Source organism: Notolepis coatsorum (assembly GCF_963971535.1).
Source record: "Notolepis coatsorum genome assembly, chromosome: 17".
NCBI classification, from domain to species: Eukaryota; Metazoa; Chordata; class Actinopteri; order Aulopiformes; family Paralepididae; genus Notolepis; species Notolepis coatsorum.
This window is the reverse complement of record NC_140181.1, coordinates 25,352,423-25,369,773: the sequence shown is the minus strand read 5'-3', so window position 1 is coordinate 25,369,773 and position 17,351 is coordinate 25,352,423. Positions and strand designations below refer to the sequence as shown.

At 47.6% G+C, this 17,351-nt stretch overlaps 1 protein-coding gene across 1 annotated transcript in view; it reads right to left on the bottom strand.

Annotated features, from left to right (window-relative positions):
* Positions 1 to 17,351, bottom strand: part of ubr4 (ubiquitin protein ligase E3 component n-recognin 4) — a gene marked incomplete at its 5' end in the record, with an annotated part of 168,808 nt that overhangs the window by 16,947 nt on the left and 134,510 nt on the right. Inside the window, 10 exon segments of the mRNA XM_084333706.1 lie at positions 357 to 547; positions 1,156 to 1,272; positions 13,207 to 13,314; positions 13,571 to 13,698; positions 14,457 to 14,544; positions 14,642 to 14,722; positions 15,171 to 15,368; positions 15,789 to 15,910; positions 16,296 to 16,469; positions 16,783 to 16,864. Coding sequence (XP_084189832.1) covers positions 357 to 547; positions 1,156 to 1,272; positions 13,207 to 13,314; positions 13,571 to 13,698; positions 14,457 to 14,544; positions 14,642 to 14,722; positions 15,171 to 15,368; positions 15,789 to 15,910; positions 16,296 to 16,469; positions 16,783 to 16,864 — 1,289 coding nt within the window.

Here is a 17,351-nt window from a genome sequence, read left to right as displayed (position 1 = left end):
TGAAACTAAAAGATACCTACTTGTCAAAGCTGCAGCATGGTTTGAAACTAAACGATACCTACTTGTCAAACCTGCAGTATGGTTTGAAACTAGAAGATACCTACTTGTCAAAGCTGCAGCATGGTTTGAAACTAAAAGATACCTACTTGTCAAAGCTGCAGCATGGTTTGAAACTAGAAGATACCTACTTGTCAAAGCTGCAGCATGGTTTGAAACTAGAAGATACCTACTTGTCAAATCTGCAGCATGGTTTGAAACTAAAAGATACCTACTTGTCAAAGCTGCAGCATGGTTTGAAACTAAAAGATACCTACTTGTCAAAGCTGCAGCATGGTTTGAAACTAAAAGATACCTACTTGTCAAAGCTGCAGCATGGTTTGAAACGCTCAACTAGGATGCGCATCTTCTCCTGTTCCCCAAAAGACAGGTAGGGGATGATGCGCAGCAGGCCCTGCAGCACGCTGGGGTTGGAGCGCACAAAGGGTGTGTTGATCTGGTCCAACAGCATTACCAGCTGGTCCTTGTCCCCCGTCAGCAGCAAATTACCCTGCAAAACATCCAGCGTGCCCTTCCAAATCAAACAATATAACTAAATATAACATCATGTGGCATAACATTTCATGATTGGAATTTCTAGCAGTTTCAGTGACAATTCCAAGTTCTCAAATCAACTACAAATAGAAAGATGCCAAAACACACAATATTGACAGCTCTTTTAGTGTATGCTAAAAAAATATGTGTTTTATTGAACTAGACTATGGTATATCACCCAAATCTGTGATTGTATTGACGTATACCTCCTGGAGTATGAAGCTCATCGGTTTTAGCATTTTCAGTTACATGACAGTTAGCAATGACTTTGTTATGCTACACTTTTGAGCTAGCTACCTATCAACTCTGTGATTAATATAAAAAACATAAGACCTGGGTGGTGTACCCCAGTCTGCTAGTCAAACCATGTGAGGCTCATTTGAATTCTAAATCCAGCTACTTCTAAAGAGCATGTCAACGTGAAGGACATTGCTTTCACATGGGGGAGATGACTGGAGATTTTGTGGACATTTCTCAGCTAGAGATTTTGGAGCTTGGACTCACTTCCTGGTTGTGGGGTGAAAAAAGTAACTGAGCCACAGCATGAGCCAGTTAGGGCCATACCTTGTCCTCTGAGACCTCAGCGTTGGCTTCATCCAGGATGATCTCCATGATGCTCAGGACCTGCTCCGCTATGGACGCTCCACCACTGTCCTTACTCTCCTGCTCCGCCACCAAAGCCTGCAGGGACAAAAACATGCTGTATTAATTAGGGATGCCCCGATCACGTTTTTTGCCACCGATACCGATCACCGATCGTCGTGAGCCATATCGGCCGATACCGATCCGATACCGATTGTTTTTGATTAAAAAGAAATTAAAACTTATTTTATATATTTTTTTTTATTTTTTTTTATAAAATATATATATTATATAATTAGACTTGTACTTGTATTATCTGCGAGACATCGCCAACACGCAACAAGTCAAAATGCTCGCTATCTGCAAACAGCTCCACTGTCTGTGTACTCTAGTAGCCTCCAGCTCCAAAAAGGATTCTCCGGCGCTGCAGCTGGACCCTATTGGTAACGTTACGGTTCTTTGGTCATTTCACATTCAGCAAGCCCTCAGCTCCAATACGCATTGAATCAATGTTATAAGACATTGATATCAAGAGCTATCTGTAGCTACTGCTAGCCGGCTAGATGACGTTAAGACAGAACTTTAGTTCAATGGGACATTTCGTTTTGAACAGAGAACTAACGTCAGCTAACGCAAGCTAACGCAAGCTAACGGAGGTATGAACATGGACTACTAGACTTTCTGGATCATTTGTTGATATCAGGAGCTATCAGTAGCTAGCCGGCTAAATACCGTTAGACAATGCCTACTAAACGTGAATAGTTGACTGGGTAATTTTGTTTAAACAGTAACGATAGCTAGGTAGCTAACGTTAGCTCAGGTCGAATGCACTACAGACTCGAGCAGGGGAGCCTCCTCTCAGTCCTCAGTGTTTACAAACTCTACACGGGGGCGGGCGGGGCTAGGGAGGAGGAGCAGCGGCAGTTTGCAGGTCGTGTGTGTCTGAGACAGACAGCGAGTGAGACCTTCGCTTGATCGGTTTCCGCGATCAGCGAATATGACTCATTATCGGAATTCACAGATTGCATATTTATACTGAGTATCGGCCGATAACGATCAGTGGCCGATCGATCGGGGCATCCCTAGTATTAATGGATACCTCTTTCAGCCTGCAGGGACAAAAACATGCTGTATTAATGGATAACTCTTTCAGCCTGCAGGGACAACCTGCTGTATTAATGGATAACTCTTTCAGCCTGCAGGGACAACAACCTGCTGTGTTAATGGATACCTCTTTCAGCCTGCAGGGACAACAACCTGCTGTATTAATGGATAACTCTTTCAGCCTGCAGGGACAACAACCTGCTGTATTAATGGATAACTCTTTCAGCCTGCAGGGACAACAACCTGCTGTATTAATGGATAACTCTTTCTGCCTGCAGGGACAACAACCTGCTGTATTAATGGATAACTCTTTCAGCCTGCAGGGACAACAACCTGCTGTATTAATGGATACCTCTTTCAGCCTGCAGGGACAACAACCTGCTGTATTAATGGATAAGCCTGCAGGGACAACAACCTGCTGTATTAATGGATAAGCCTGCAGGGACAACAACCTGCTGTATTAATGGATAACTCTTTCAGCCTGCAGGGACAACAACCTGCTGTATTAATGGATAACTCTTTCAGCCTGCAGGGACAACAACCTGCTGTATTAATGGTTGGTGAATGTTGACTGTTGTGAAACAGGCTGCAGTACGTTTTTGGGGGAAATGCAACAAAGAGTGTCTATCAGATCGTGAGTCTATTTGGTAGTAGGTCTGTCTAATCATGTGGTGGTCTCACATGAATACCGTTAAACTTCTAAATAAAAGCAGAGTGCCAAATAGACGTATATCCCAAATAAGTGGGGTGTTTTTATGCATTTTGACAAATAAAGGCAGGTCTCAATTAGAAGCTCGGCCTACATTAATTGTTTATCTGGTTGCAATTGACGTTGCAAATCAACTTTTATATATATATATATATATATATATATATATATATATATATATATATATATATATATATTAGGGCTGTCAGTTTATCGCGTTAATTAGATTAATTAATTACACAGCAAATTATCGCGTTATGAAAATTGACGCAAAATTAATTACAGCCGACCTATATTTACTTTAGACAAGTGGCAAATCGGTGCGCTTTTATTTTGAAATCCACGCTTGAGTTGGGCGTATTAAACTTGGCCCATTGAATGACCCGTAGCCTACTTGATCGTCACTTCACACATGCGTCGTCTATCAAACAAAACAAACACACAAAGGAATTAGCTCAGCTGGAACAAGATGTCAGCATCACCCGAGGCGATACTCCTGGGACCTATGAACGGCAAGTTCAATTTCAAAAAGAATATAGATGGGACAGTAAACAAGACCATTGTAATATGTAGCTTATGTCAAAAAGAATTTGCGTATCACCGAAGCTGCTCTAGTCTAACGTATCACATGAACGCTAAACATGTCCAGGCAAGTTGTTCGAGCAGCTCCAGTGTAGCTAACGTTAGCTCCAGAGCAACTCGCACGCTTCGTCAAACCACTCTTGGAGAATTACCGTTAGGCAAACGGTTGAGTAAATCCACCACAGACAAACTAACCAACAGCGTCGCGAAGTGGATAGCAAAATCTTGTAGGCCAATAGCTATAGTGGAAGATAAGGGTTTAGCGGAGTCATTTCGAATAGCGTCGTCTGACCCAAATTACAAGCTACCCTCGAGAGCTACAGTGATGAAAAGGATCCACAACATGTATGACACAGAGAGGGAGGCGAGGGAAGAAGTGTTGGCACGGGCTGGCCCAATGGCCCTAACGGGTGATCACTGGACGTCGGTGGGCAATCATAATTATTTGGGTGTCACAGTGCACTTGATCGATACTGAGTGGAAACTGCAATCATTTGCATTAACGGTGACCAAAACTGTGGGCCGCCATTTCGCCGATGCGTGTGCTGAACAGTTCAACACAGTAATAGAGGAGTGGAATATAAAAGATAAAGTCACATCTATTGGGACTGATTCCGCCCGTAATATGATAGCAGCAGCGCGCTATATGCCGTTCCAGCACATGCCATGTGCTGCACACGTGCTGCAAAGAACCATCACAGTCTCCCTTGAGGACAGAAGCCTTGACACCACCCTGGCAAAGTGCCGCAAGATTGTAGGCCACTTCAAGCACAGCCCTGCCAGTACAGAAGAACTGCAGCAGCAGCAGACTGCCCTCGGACAAGCAAAAGAGCCCATGATACAAGATGTATCCACAAGGTGAGACTGTTTAACTACCTGTTGTATGCTTAGGGTAAATTTAGTGTGTGTGTGTGTTTATTTCTTTGTGTTCTGTACAATTGCATCATGCTGCATTAACAACCCCCAGTGGGACTAATAGTTATTTTATTGAATTGGAAGGTGGAATTCGACACTGGCCATGATCTCACGATACCTGAGGAACCAGGAGGCTGTGACTGCCACTTTGGCCCAACAGAACCACAAGCTGTCCATGCTGACCCCCACAGAGTGTGACAAACTGAAGAAGCTGGAGCTTGTATTGAGCCCTGCAGGTAAGTGTCTCTCCCTCTCTCTCTCCCCCCATACACCCCCCTCCTCTCTCTCTCTCCCCCATACACACACCTCACACCCCACTCTCTCTCTCCCATACACACACCTCCCCCCCCTCTCTCCCCCATACACACACCTATCTCTCTCCCATACACACACCTCACCCCCCCCTCTCTCCCCCATACACACACCTATCTCTCCCATACACACACCTCACCCCCCCTCTCTCCCCCATACACACACCTATCTCTCTCCCATACACACACCTCACCCCCCCCTCTCTCCCCCATACACACACCTATCTCTCCCATACACACACCTCACCCCCCCCTCTCTCCCCCATACACACACATATCTCTCTCCCATACACACACCTCACCCCCCCCCTCTCTCCCCCATACACACACCTCACCCCTCTCTCTCCCATACACACACCTCACCCCCCCCCTCTCTCCCCCATACACACACCTATCTCTCTCCCATACACACACCTCACCCCCCCTCTCTCCCCCATACACACACCTATCTCCCTCTCATACACACACCTTCACCTCTTTCTCTCTCGCTCTCTTGTTTCACTGCAGGTATGTGACTGAGCTCCTTGGAGGGGAAACCTACGTCTCATGCTCTGTGGTGCTCCCCGCACTCTGCCACCTAAACCGCATCATGGACCTCAACGAGGAGGATCCGGGCTACATGGTAAAGTTCAAGGCCAGCTTCACGAAGGACCTGGACGCACGCAAAGCGACCCTCAACAACAGATGGCTGAAGCTGGCTACAGCCCTCGACCCGCGATTCAAGGACTTGAAGAGCGTACCAAAGGACGAGAGGGATGAGGTGTGTGTGTGAATGAGAAGACCAGTGTTAAGTCCTTAGGCTGTCATGAAAAGTCCTATGCAACTAATTAATTGTCCCTCTTATTAGGTGTGGACCTGGCTTAAAGAGATGCTGCCAGGACCAGAAGCAGACAAAGCTGCTCCACAAGCCACAGAGGACGAGCCACCAGCGAAGAGGACCCTCCTCCTGCTGTCTTCAGACTCTGATTCAGATGAAGTCAGGGTACTGTCAGGACAATTAGACCTCTACAAAGCTGAGCCCAGCATCGGAATGAATGACTGTCCACTGGAGTGGTGGGCAGCTCACGCAAAAGCCTATGGACAGCTGTCTCCTCTTGCTCGCAAATATCTGGCTACTCCTGCCACCTCTGTGCCATGTGAGAGGCTATTTTCACTTGCAGGTCACATAGTCCAAAAGAAGAGGGCAGCCTTACTCTCAGACAATGTAAACAAGCTTGTTTGTCTTAGCAATTGGCTCAAGGAATAGATTTGTCATGCATACAGTAGACCCTGCACTAGACCCTGCACTAGACCCTGCAGTCATGCCCCAGACCCTGTAGTAGACCCTGTAGTCATGCCCCCAGAAACTGTAGTAGACCCTGTAGTCATGCCCCCAGACACTGTAGTAGACCCTGTAGTCATGCCCCCAGACACTGTAGTAGACCCTGTAGTCATGCCCCCAGACACTGTACTAGACCCTGTAGTCATGCCCCCAGACACTGTAGTAGACACTGTAGTCATGCCCCCAGACACTGTAGTAGACCATGCCCCCAGACACTGTACTAGACCCTGTAGTCATGCCCCCAGACACTGTACTAGACCCTGTAGTCATGCCCCCAGACACTGTAGTAGACCCTGTAGTCATGCCCCCAGACACTGTAGTAGACCCTGTAGTCATGCCCCCAGACACTGTACTAGACCCTGTAGTCATGCCCCCAGACACTGTACTAGACCCTGTAGTCATGCCCCCAGACACTGTAGTAGACCCTGTAGTCATGCCCCCAGACACTGTAGTAGACCCTGTAGTCATGCCCCCAGACACTGTACTAGACCCTGTAGTCATGCCCCCAGACACTGTAGTAGACCCTGTAGTCATGCCCCCAGACACTGTACTAGACCCTGTAGTCATGCCCCCAGACACTGTACTAGACCCTGTAGTCATGCCCCCAGACACTGTACTAGACCCTGTAGTCATGCCCCCAGACACTGTACTAGACCCTGTAGTCATGCCCCCAGACACTGTAGTAGACACTGTACTAGACCCTGTAGTCATGCCCCCAGACACTGTAGTAGACACTGTACTAGACCCTGTAGTCATGCCCCCAGACACTGTAGTAGACACTGTACTAGACCCTGTAGTCATGCCCCCAGACACTGTAGTAGACACTGTACTAGACCCTGTAGTCATGCCCCCAGACACTGTAGTAGACACTGTACTAGACCCTGTAGTCATGCCCCCAGACACTGTAGTAGACACTGTACTAGACCCTGTAGTCATGCCCCCAGACACTGTAGTAGACACTGTACTAGACCCTGTAGTCATGCCCCTAGACCCTGTAGTCATGCCCCCAGACACTGTACTAGACCCTGTAGTCATGCCCCCAGACACTGTACTAGACCCTGTAGTCATGCCCCCAGACACTGTAGTAGACCCTGTAGTCATGCCCCCAGACACTGTAGTAGACACTGTACTAGACCCTGTAGTCATGCCCCCAGACACTGTAGTAGACACTGTACTAGACCCTGTAGTCATGCCCCCAGACACTGTAGTAGACACTGTACTAGACCCTGTAGTCATGCCCCCAGACACTGTAGCTTGCTGTGGGCTGTTTTGATTTTTGAGGATACTGTAGCTTAGTGTAAACTGTTATTGGCTGTATCAGCAACAAATGTTACCTTATTGAGAGGTATGTTTTCATTCATTTTATTTTATTCAATTTAATAAAATTGATTTCTAAAGCATTCTTCACTTGCAGGTCACATAGTCCAAAAGAAGAGGGCAGCCTTACACACAGACAATGTAAACAAGCTGAAGCTTGTTTGTCTTAGCAATTGGCTCAAGGAATAGATGTCATGCATACAGTAGACCCTGTAGTAAACCCTGCACTAGACCCTGATTTTTGAGGATACTGTAGCTTAGTGTAAACTGTTATTGGCTGTATCGGCAACAAATGTTACCTTATTGAGAGGTATGTTTTCATTCATTTTATTTATTTATTCAATTTAATAGAATTGATTTCTAAAGCATTCTTCACTTGCAGGTCACATAGTCCAAAAGAAGAGGGCAGCCTTACACTCAGACAATGTAAACAAGCTGAGGAATAGATGTCATGCATACAGTAGACCCTGTAGTAGACCCTGCACTAGATCCTGCAGTAGACCCTGCAGTAGACCCTGATTTGAGGATACTGTAGCTTAGTGTAAACTGTTAGCTGTATCAGCAACAAATGTTACCTTATTGAGAGGTATGTTTTCATTTTATTTATTTTATTTATTTAATAAAATTGATTTCTAAAGCATTCTTCTTGGTGTATTTAATTGATCAGTCACCTGCCACAATAATGTAATGTCCTTGAATTTTAAATATTTATATGAATATGAAATATAAATATGCGATTAAAATGCGATTAATTAGATTAATTAATTACAACACCTGTAATTAATTAGATTAAAAATTTTAATCGCCTGACAGCACTAATATATATATATATATATATATAAAAAATGTATGGTACTTTCAATGTACATGTTATGTGGCTTCACCTTCTGAGCCACCACTATGTTACAGACATCTTTATTTAATCACATTTCCGTCATTTAGCAGGTTACCATCAATCTTGGTATCCAAGCTGATAGAATTAATTGGGTCTCATCAGCAATCCATTCCACTGGGGATCTGGTTCAGTGAAGTGTTACTTATTAAATAATCCATAGGATTAGTAGATGAATACGCAGTTATAGTAATTAGAAGGAATATTCATACTGGTGTAGTGGGTGCTATGGACATAATTCACCATTAGATTGTTTTGATGTATTGATGGGGCACTGTCACTTTAATGAGGTTGGTTGGGGGTTGGGCTTAGAGAAGACGCGCTGGTGGAATGTCATTCATAAAATGTTTTTGGTGACGCGGAGCTGTCAGAGTTTTAGCACGGCATAGATCTGACAGCTGTCACTTGTGCTAAGAAGATAATAAATGACACACTACTTACTTGGTGTGGTTGCAAGATAGAAATTGTGCGTCTCTCCTTTCCGACGATTTCTACAGTGGTGACCCTGTTATACGTTTTGAAGACGCTTCCGCGGCAACATGTCTACGAACGCAGTTTCACTGAAATTACCTGAGTTCTGGGAGTCGTCAGCCTCGGCATGGTTTGCGCAAACGGAGGCACAGTTCGAGCTGCGTGAGATTACCTCGGATACAACAAGATATTATTATGTGGTATCAGCCCTGGGAAGTTCGACAGCCAGCAGAGTGGTGAGCCTCCTAAAGAACCCTCCGGCTCGAGATAAATATCTCACGATCAAGTCTCATCTGTTAAAGACATTCGAACTTTCCGATACCGAGCGGGCCAGCCGATTGTTTTCTTTGCAAGGGCTCGGTGATAGCAAGCCATCGGAGCTCATGGATAGGATGCTGGATTTATTGGGAGAGCACAAGCCTGATTTCCTTTTCATGCAACTTTTCCTGCGTCAGCTGCCTTCTCCGGTTCGGGCCGCTCTGGCCAACACCACTATAGACGATTGCCGCGCTCTGGCCGAGGAGGCTGATAAGTTTTTTTTGGCTGGTCAACAGCACTGTGCAGCGGCAGTTTTCCCAACCCAAGCCTTTGTTTCACCGCCGGGAGACTGTAACTTCACCGCCGCAGCGACAGCCCCTCGCCAGCAGCGTGACGCGAACGCGGGGCTGTGTTATTATCATGCACGGTTTGGACCTAAAGCCAAGCAGTGCCGCCCGCCGTGCAGCTTCAGTGGGCCGGGAAATGCCCGGGCCGGCGCTCGTTAGTGGCCATGAGCGTCGGTCAGGCTGGCAGGCTACTGTTTGTCCAGGACACCATCTCCGGGCGGCGTTTCATGTGCGACACAGGCGCGCAGAGGAGCGTCTTGCCGGCTTCTAGAGTGGACATCCTATCCGGTGGACATGGACCCCCCATGGAGGCCGCCAACGGCACCCCCATCCGCACATACGGCACCAGGTATGTCGAAATGTGTTTTAGTGGCCAACGGTTTGGCTGGGACTTTATTACAGCTAATGTAGCCGTCCCTCTTCTAGGCGCTGATTTTTTGTGTGATTATGGACTGTTAGTGGATGTTAAAAATTGCCGCTTAATTGATGCCATTACATTCTGCTCTTATGCTGGTGCGCTTGGGGGTGCAGACTCCATCAGACTCTCTAGCATGCTCTCCGCCGCAGATGAGTTTCAACACCTTCTCGCCGAGTTCCCGGGCCTCACGCGGCCCACGTTCTCATCATCTACAGCCAAGCATGGAGTGGAACATCATATCGCCACGACCGGCCCTCCAGTCTATGCCCGGGCTCGGCGCCTCGACCCGGTCAAGCTCAGCATTGCCAAGGCAGAGTTCGAGAACATGGAACGCCTCGGCATTGTCCGTCGCTCCGACAGCCCATGGGCCTCCCCCTCCACATTGTCCCCAAGCCGGGAGGCGGGTGGCGCCCGTGTGGGGATTACCGCCGGCTCAACGATGCTACGACGCCGGACCGGTACCCAGTCCCGCACATTCAGGACTTTTCTGCCGCCTTTCAGGGAAATTAATGTTTTCCAAGGTGGACCTTGTGCGTGGGTATCATCAGGTGCCCGTCCAACCGCTGGATGTCCCCAAAACAGCAGTCATAACTCCATTTGGACTATTTGAGTTTCTGCGCATGCCATTCGGCCTCAAAAACGCTGCACAGACGTTCCAGCGCCTTATGGACTCTGTGCTACGAGACTTGGATTTTATTTTTGTATACATGGATGATATCCTCATAGCCAGCGCCTCTAAGGCTGAGCACATGTCCCACCTCAGGATGCTTTTTGAGCGGCTAAATGAGCATGGACTGATAATCAACCCGGCCAAATGCCAGTTTGGGCGGTCGACCATTGACTTCCTGGGGCACAGAGTCACTAAAGAGGGAGCGGTCCCTCTTCCCATGAAGGTGGAAGCGGTGATGAATTTTCCCCGGCCGCCCACGGTTAGGTCACTGCAGGAGTTTCTCGGAATGATCAACTTTTATCACCGCTTTATTCCCCAGGCGGCTCGGATTATGCGGCCGTTGTATGAGGCCCTTAGGGGTAAAGCGCCAAAACATGCGGTCGACTGGTCTGCGGAGAGAGACAAAGCTTTTCTGGATGCCAAGGCTGCCCTAGCCAACGCCACCATGCTGGCACATCCTTCCTTTAAGGCCCCAATCTCCATCACCACCGACGCCTCAGATTTTGCCGTGGGCGCAGTGTTTGAACAGTGGGTAGGCGGGGCTTGCCAGCCGCTCGCTTTTTTCAGCCGCCAGTTAAGCCCCAGCGAGCGGAGGTATAGCACCTTCGATCGGGAGCTCCTCGGCCTCTACCTTGCCATCCGCCATTTTCGTTTCCTGCTGGAGGCCCGCCAGTTCACGGCCTTCGTGGATCACAAGCCACTGACGTTCGCCATGGCCAAGGTGTCTGAGCCATGGTCCGCCCGTCAACAGCGACAGCTCTCATATGTCTCAGAGTTCACTACTGACATTCAACATGTGGCAGGTAAAGCAAACCTTGTCGCAGACTGCCTCTCCCGGGCTGTGGTGGGCGCCATCCACTTGGGGCTGGATTACACCGGTATGGCGGCGGACCAGGCTACCGACCCTGAAGTGCAGGATTTCAGGTCAGCCACCTCAAGCCTGCGGTTAGAGGATGTGGTTTTTGACAGCGCTGGCACCACACTCCTGTGTGATGTCTCTATGGGACAGGCCCGCCCCATCGTTCCCACAGGATGGAGGCGGCGTGTTTATGACGCTGTTCACGGCCTCTCCCACCCGGGAAAGAAACCTACGCAGAGGCTAGTGTCTGCCAAGTTTGTCTGGCCTGGGCTTAGAAAAGATGTAAGAGACTGGGCTGACTCCTGTTTGGAGTGCCAGCGCGCTAAAGTGTACCGTCACACCAAGGCCCCCCTGCAGCACTTCCCTGTACCTGAAAGGAGGTTCGACCACGTGAACGTTGACCTAGTGGGCCCTCTGCCCCCCTCACACGGCTTCAGTTACCTCTTTACTATGGTGGACAGGACTACCCGTTGGCCAGAGGCAGTTCCACTGTCAGGCACGACGTCCGCCGAGGTGGCCAGAGCCTTTATTGGAACCTGGGTCGCCCGGTTTGGCACTCCAGCCGACCTCTCTTCAGACCGGGGCCCACAGTTCACGTCCGAGCTCTGGAACACGGTCGCCAAGAGCCTGGGCGTGAAGCTACACCGGACTACGTCATACCACCCGCAGGCCAATGGGTTATGCGAGCGCTTTCACCGCTCAATGAAAGCAGCACTTCGGGCCAGCCTTACTGACAGCGGCTGGGTCGACCGGCTCCCGTGGGTCATGCTTGGTCTCAGGACGGCCCCCAAGGAAGACCTTCAGACCTCCTCGGCTGAGCTGGTTTACGGTCAGCCTCTGCGGGTGCCAGGTGATTTCATCCCTAACATTACTGCCCCCTGGTGTGCAGCCCAGCAGCGGACAGCACTTCTGGAGAAGGCTAAGGTATTCACGTCGGTCCCCACCTCACAGCACGGCCTTCCCCGGTCGCACGTCCCTACAAGTCTGCAGTCAGCGGAATATGTTTTCATCCGTCACGATGCCCACCGGGACCCCTTGAAACCTCCATATGACGGTCCGTTCCGTGTCCAGGAGGCTGGAGACAAGTACTTTGTGGTGGACATGGGCGGGAAGCTGGAACACATTTCCATAGACCGCCTTAAACCGGCTCATGTGGACTTGGGCAAACCTGTTGGACTGGCCCAGCCCCCACGGCGGGGACGACCCCCTACCTTGCCCAGTCTTCCGAGTAAGGCCCACGAGACCCCCTCGCCACCTATCATGTGCCCGAGTGGCCGTAGGGCCCTTAAGGTTTTCCCTACAGCGGTGCCGGCCGCTACAGGGGTCAGGCGGAGCCGTTATGGCAGAGTTCTCCGCCCTCCTGTTCATTGACTTCTTTTGTTATGATGAATTCTGGGGGGACGTATGTAGTGGGTGCTATGGACATAATTCACCATTAGATTGTTTTGATGTATTGATGGGGCACTGTCACTTTAATGAGGTTGGTTGGGGGTTGGGCTTAGAGAAGACGCGCTGGTGGAATGTCATTCATAAAATGTTTTTGGTGACGCGGAGCTGTCAGAGTTTTAGCACGGCATAGATCTGACAGCTGTCACTTGTGCTAAGAAGATAATAAATGACACACTACTTACTTGGTGTGGTTGCAAGATAGAAATTGTGCGTCTCTCCTTTCCGACGATTTCTACACTGGTAAACAATTAGTTATTTCCCATATTTGCTGAGGAAGATTTTTTGTGCAATAGAAAAGAGAGACCCGTCCTGTATAGATAGATGCCTGTCCCAGACAGTTCAGTGTTTGAAGCCGGGGCTTTTATTGAAGTTTTACGGCACATTTCAGTGTGGGAAGCAGGAAGACTCACCAGGTTGAGAGTTCCCAGCATGACGTTGAGCGTGTTCATCTCAGGCTTCACCAGCTGCATCCTGTTCACCTTGACCTTCACACAGTAACTGAAGAGCTTCAGCAATACCTGAGGAAGTGACACAACATGGTTCACTACTGCAGCACTAAAATACCACACTCAATAACCTCACACTTATGCACAAGAGGTCAAAATGCCCCAAGTGGCTTCAGGGCAAGCACCTTCACACAAACGTCCCACACAGAGATGAAAGTGGGTAAAGAAAAAACCGAGTACAGCGTGCTGAAACTTGAGCAACCCATTTAACATTTTATTGCATTTCTTCCCAGATCTACCGTGCACGATGGAGAAGCTGTTGACTTACGGTGAGCAGATGTCTTCCTTGTTTGAAGTCTTTGATTCCAGACAGCCTGCTGAGCATACACTCCAAGCCTCCACACTGGGCCATCACACCTGCCATCTTGTACACCTCCTCGTCATCCTCTTCCTCATCTGCAGCGTGGAGAGGGGACATTTGTTTTGCCGTTAGGAGAGATTGGAGGCCATGAACCTATCTTAAGAACTAGAGTGAAGATGCATTCTTAACCTCTTAAGCCCTAGCCATATTTTCAGAGAATTCGCCTAAAAATACATACCTAAGTAAATGGAAGATTGCTTGACTTTTACAAGGTCCATTTGCATGCTCTTGGTATCTAGGGACATCTATGGACATCAGGGAATGTATTCCCAGTGTCAGAAATATTGTGTCTGTTACTATGCTTGAGTAAATTGTAATGAACCAAAGGAGAATATCAATATTTTCTTTTTTCCATCTTTGACGGTGAATAACACCATGCTAAAATGGCCTATAAATGACCTTATTATGGCCAAGTCACAACTATGGATTGGGCCAAATCTACCCTTTCCACCAGTTCAATCTGGATTTAGTACCACCAGGCGCCCCCGACAGGGCAGCAAAAAACGTGAATGAAATCTACTCTAAGTACAGTACTTTTTTATAATGTACATTTCTCCGCCATTTTTCATCAGATTGCAACGCCGTTTTTGCTAGACGTTCACAGAAAAGTAAAGAAACACACTACGTTCTATTGTATGGCAATAACGTTCAGGTTCTTTTCCGGGCAAATCCTTCGGGCGAATTCGGGCCGTTGCGTGTTAAGAGGTTAATACATTCTGTATTGATTGATTTATGCCGTGATATCAATCTCGTACCGGTAACGGACTGCTCGGGCTTAAGGGCTTAATGTTACCTGTTGTGGAGTCCAGGGACTCTATGAACTCCTCCGTGGCATCTCCCAGCAAACCCCTCATGCGATAGATAATCCTCATGGGTTCACCCTGAGACAATGAGAAGGCAAGCCAGTCGATAAAGCAAAAACAAGTGGGTTATATCTTTGACAAACACATGTGCTGGTGATGGCAGCAGAGCACTCACCTCATTGGTAGGACTCCAAACCTTCTTGTAAACCTCAGCCACAGACAGGTCCAAACTGATGATCTTGTTATTGACCAGAAGCTGGATGGACAGAAGGAAGGAATGGTTTTAAAGCCGCAATAATGATTTTCCGACAGCATTATTCACATTTTCTAAATTTCTTATGACCACCTGCCACCAGAAGGTCTCATTGAGCCATGGCGTCCAACTCTAAGCAACCCTGCTATCAGAAGTTCTCATTGAGTTATGGTGTCTACTCAATCAAACCTCCTATCAGACGTTCTCATTGAGTCATGGTGTCTACTCAATCAAACCTGCTATCAGACGTTCTCATTGAGTCATGGTGTCTACTCAATCAAACCTGCTATCAGAAGGTATCATTGAGTCATGGTATCTACTCAATCAACTCTGCTATCAGGTCTCATTGAGTCATGGTGTTCTACTCAATCAACCCTTTAAGTGGCCTTAGATTACAAAAGGTATAATAATAAATTAATGGATGAATAAATAAATCAATAAAGAGTCCTACCTCCATGCCGCTGTCGTCCTCCAGCAGCGCCACCAGATCACAGTCCTGGCAGATCTTGTTCTTGATGTCTCTCATCAGGGGTCCGATGCCGGGCTCATTACTGCTGTAAGGGTTCCCTGGCATGCGGCCCTGCAGGAAGTCCTCCTGCTGAGGGTCCTTCTCCAGTGTCACAAAGAACTCTGTCACCTCGTTCTCCTCCTGGAGACACAAACCAAGACAAGGGCATTCAGAACACTAAAAGCTTGGCATTGATATGTTTAACCTCTTAAGCCCGATCGGCCCGGTACAAGATTCATTTGATTCAGATTCAGAGTCAGACAACTTTATTGATCCCGCGTGGGGCAATTCATATTTGCAGCTTCGCCAACAAGCAACAAAGGGTTAGGGTCTTTACTCTTGGCTACATTTGAAAAAGAAACGCTACATTAATTCATACATTCTGTAGAGATGGATTTATGGCACGACGATGTCATTATGGGTCCGGTACCGGACGGCTCAGGCTTAAGAGGTTAAAAGGTTAATTGTGTATGATTCATTGTTAATTGGGTAGGATTCATTGTTAATTGGGTAGGATTCATTATTAATTGTGTAGAGGAGAGGAGAGGAGAGGCTACTCACAGGGTAGATGATGCTGCACAGTCTTTCAAAAATGAACACCGGTGTCCTGTAATCATCCAGGTGGTAGCGCTTTGCAGTCTCGATGCACACAGCCATGAACGCCCTGGTCTCAGACTCAGTACCTGAGAACCACATCAACACATAGGCAACTCTGATTTTAGACGATTTATTTCATTATCAATTCACCTAAATCAAATCAATTATTATTTGAAAACTGCAATAAATACCATGGGGTCGCAAAATGATTTTGGGGGGTCGCAAATAGATAAACAAATACAACATCATGTTTATAATCTTTGGTATAGATCGTGTTGTCTTATAAAATAAAGAATATTTGAAGTCTAAAGCCCCTCCTCAATCATTAATCAGGTTAAAGAGCCTGAAAAGGTGAAATAAAAATCATTATTTTGTGTCACAAACAGGCTCTGTTCTGAGGGGTCATGAACAATACAGGTTTAGAGGCTGATGGAAGAGACCCCAGCCGTGTAAACAACGGTCATCACAGACCTGTGGTCATGTCCTCCAGCATCTCCAGCAGCATGTCCTGGGTCTCGTCTATGAGCTTGGTGCGCTGCACCACCAGCTTCCTCAGGCACAGGTAGCCGTTCAGCACTGTGCCGACCAGACGGCTCTTAAAGTGCCTCTTAATGGACTCCACCTCCACAAAGGACGACAGCAGTCCTGTAGACACACACACACACTTTTTAAGACCCTGTGGGAACCTTTGATATACACACGCAGTGAAGAATTACAGGAAAAAAACAATAAAAAACATCAAATGTCTTAGTGGGGTGTTGGGCCATGAGCTACTAGAACAGCTTCAATGTGCCGTAGCATACAGTAGATTCTACCTCATTCTTCTCATTCCTTCTACGTCTAGATTGGTATGATCCGTTAAAAGGCTGTTTAGACTTTAAGCTAAATGACTGGACTGAATGGATAAGTTAACACAATGCTAACTGAGGATTCCAGCAGCAGGGCACAGGGTACATACCAGTCAGACTCTTGAGAGCATAGCCTTGCTGCAGGTCTGTGCTCAGAGTAGCCTCCTCCAGAGCCAGCAGATTGGCTATTTCCTAAAGACAAGACATCATGTATAAAATACTGAATATATGAACATACATCTGGGTTCAGTATAGAGGGAGGGGTTAAAGGTCAAAGGTTATGCCATGTTGGAGAAACAATAACAAAGAAAATGCCTAATTTCAGTTCAGTGGTTCAGATTATTCTGTAGAACATGATAGTACTGCTCTGCTCAGACCTGTTAACACTTTGAGTGCCACGGACGCAGGGAACAAAATAAGCACCCGCCAAGCGCCAATGCCGTGTAGATTTAAGGTTTGGCGAGTAAAAATGAGAGGTCTGCCCGCCACCTGGCGTGTAGTTCATATCGATACTCTTATTTTGAAAATCCTGTGCGGGTCTCATTTCCGCCCCAAGCGCAGCTCCAGTCATAATATCTATGGCTCCGGCAGCTAGCAACATTCGGTTCATATGATACTCTTATTTTGAAAAACCCTGTAGCAACTCCGCGAGTCATATCCGCCCAGTCCGTGCTTCTGA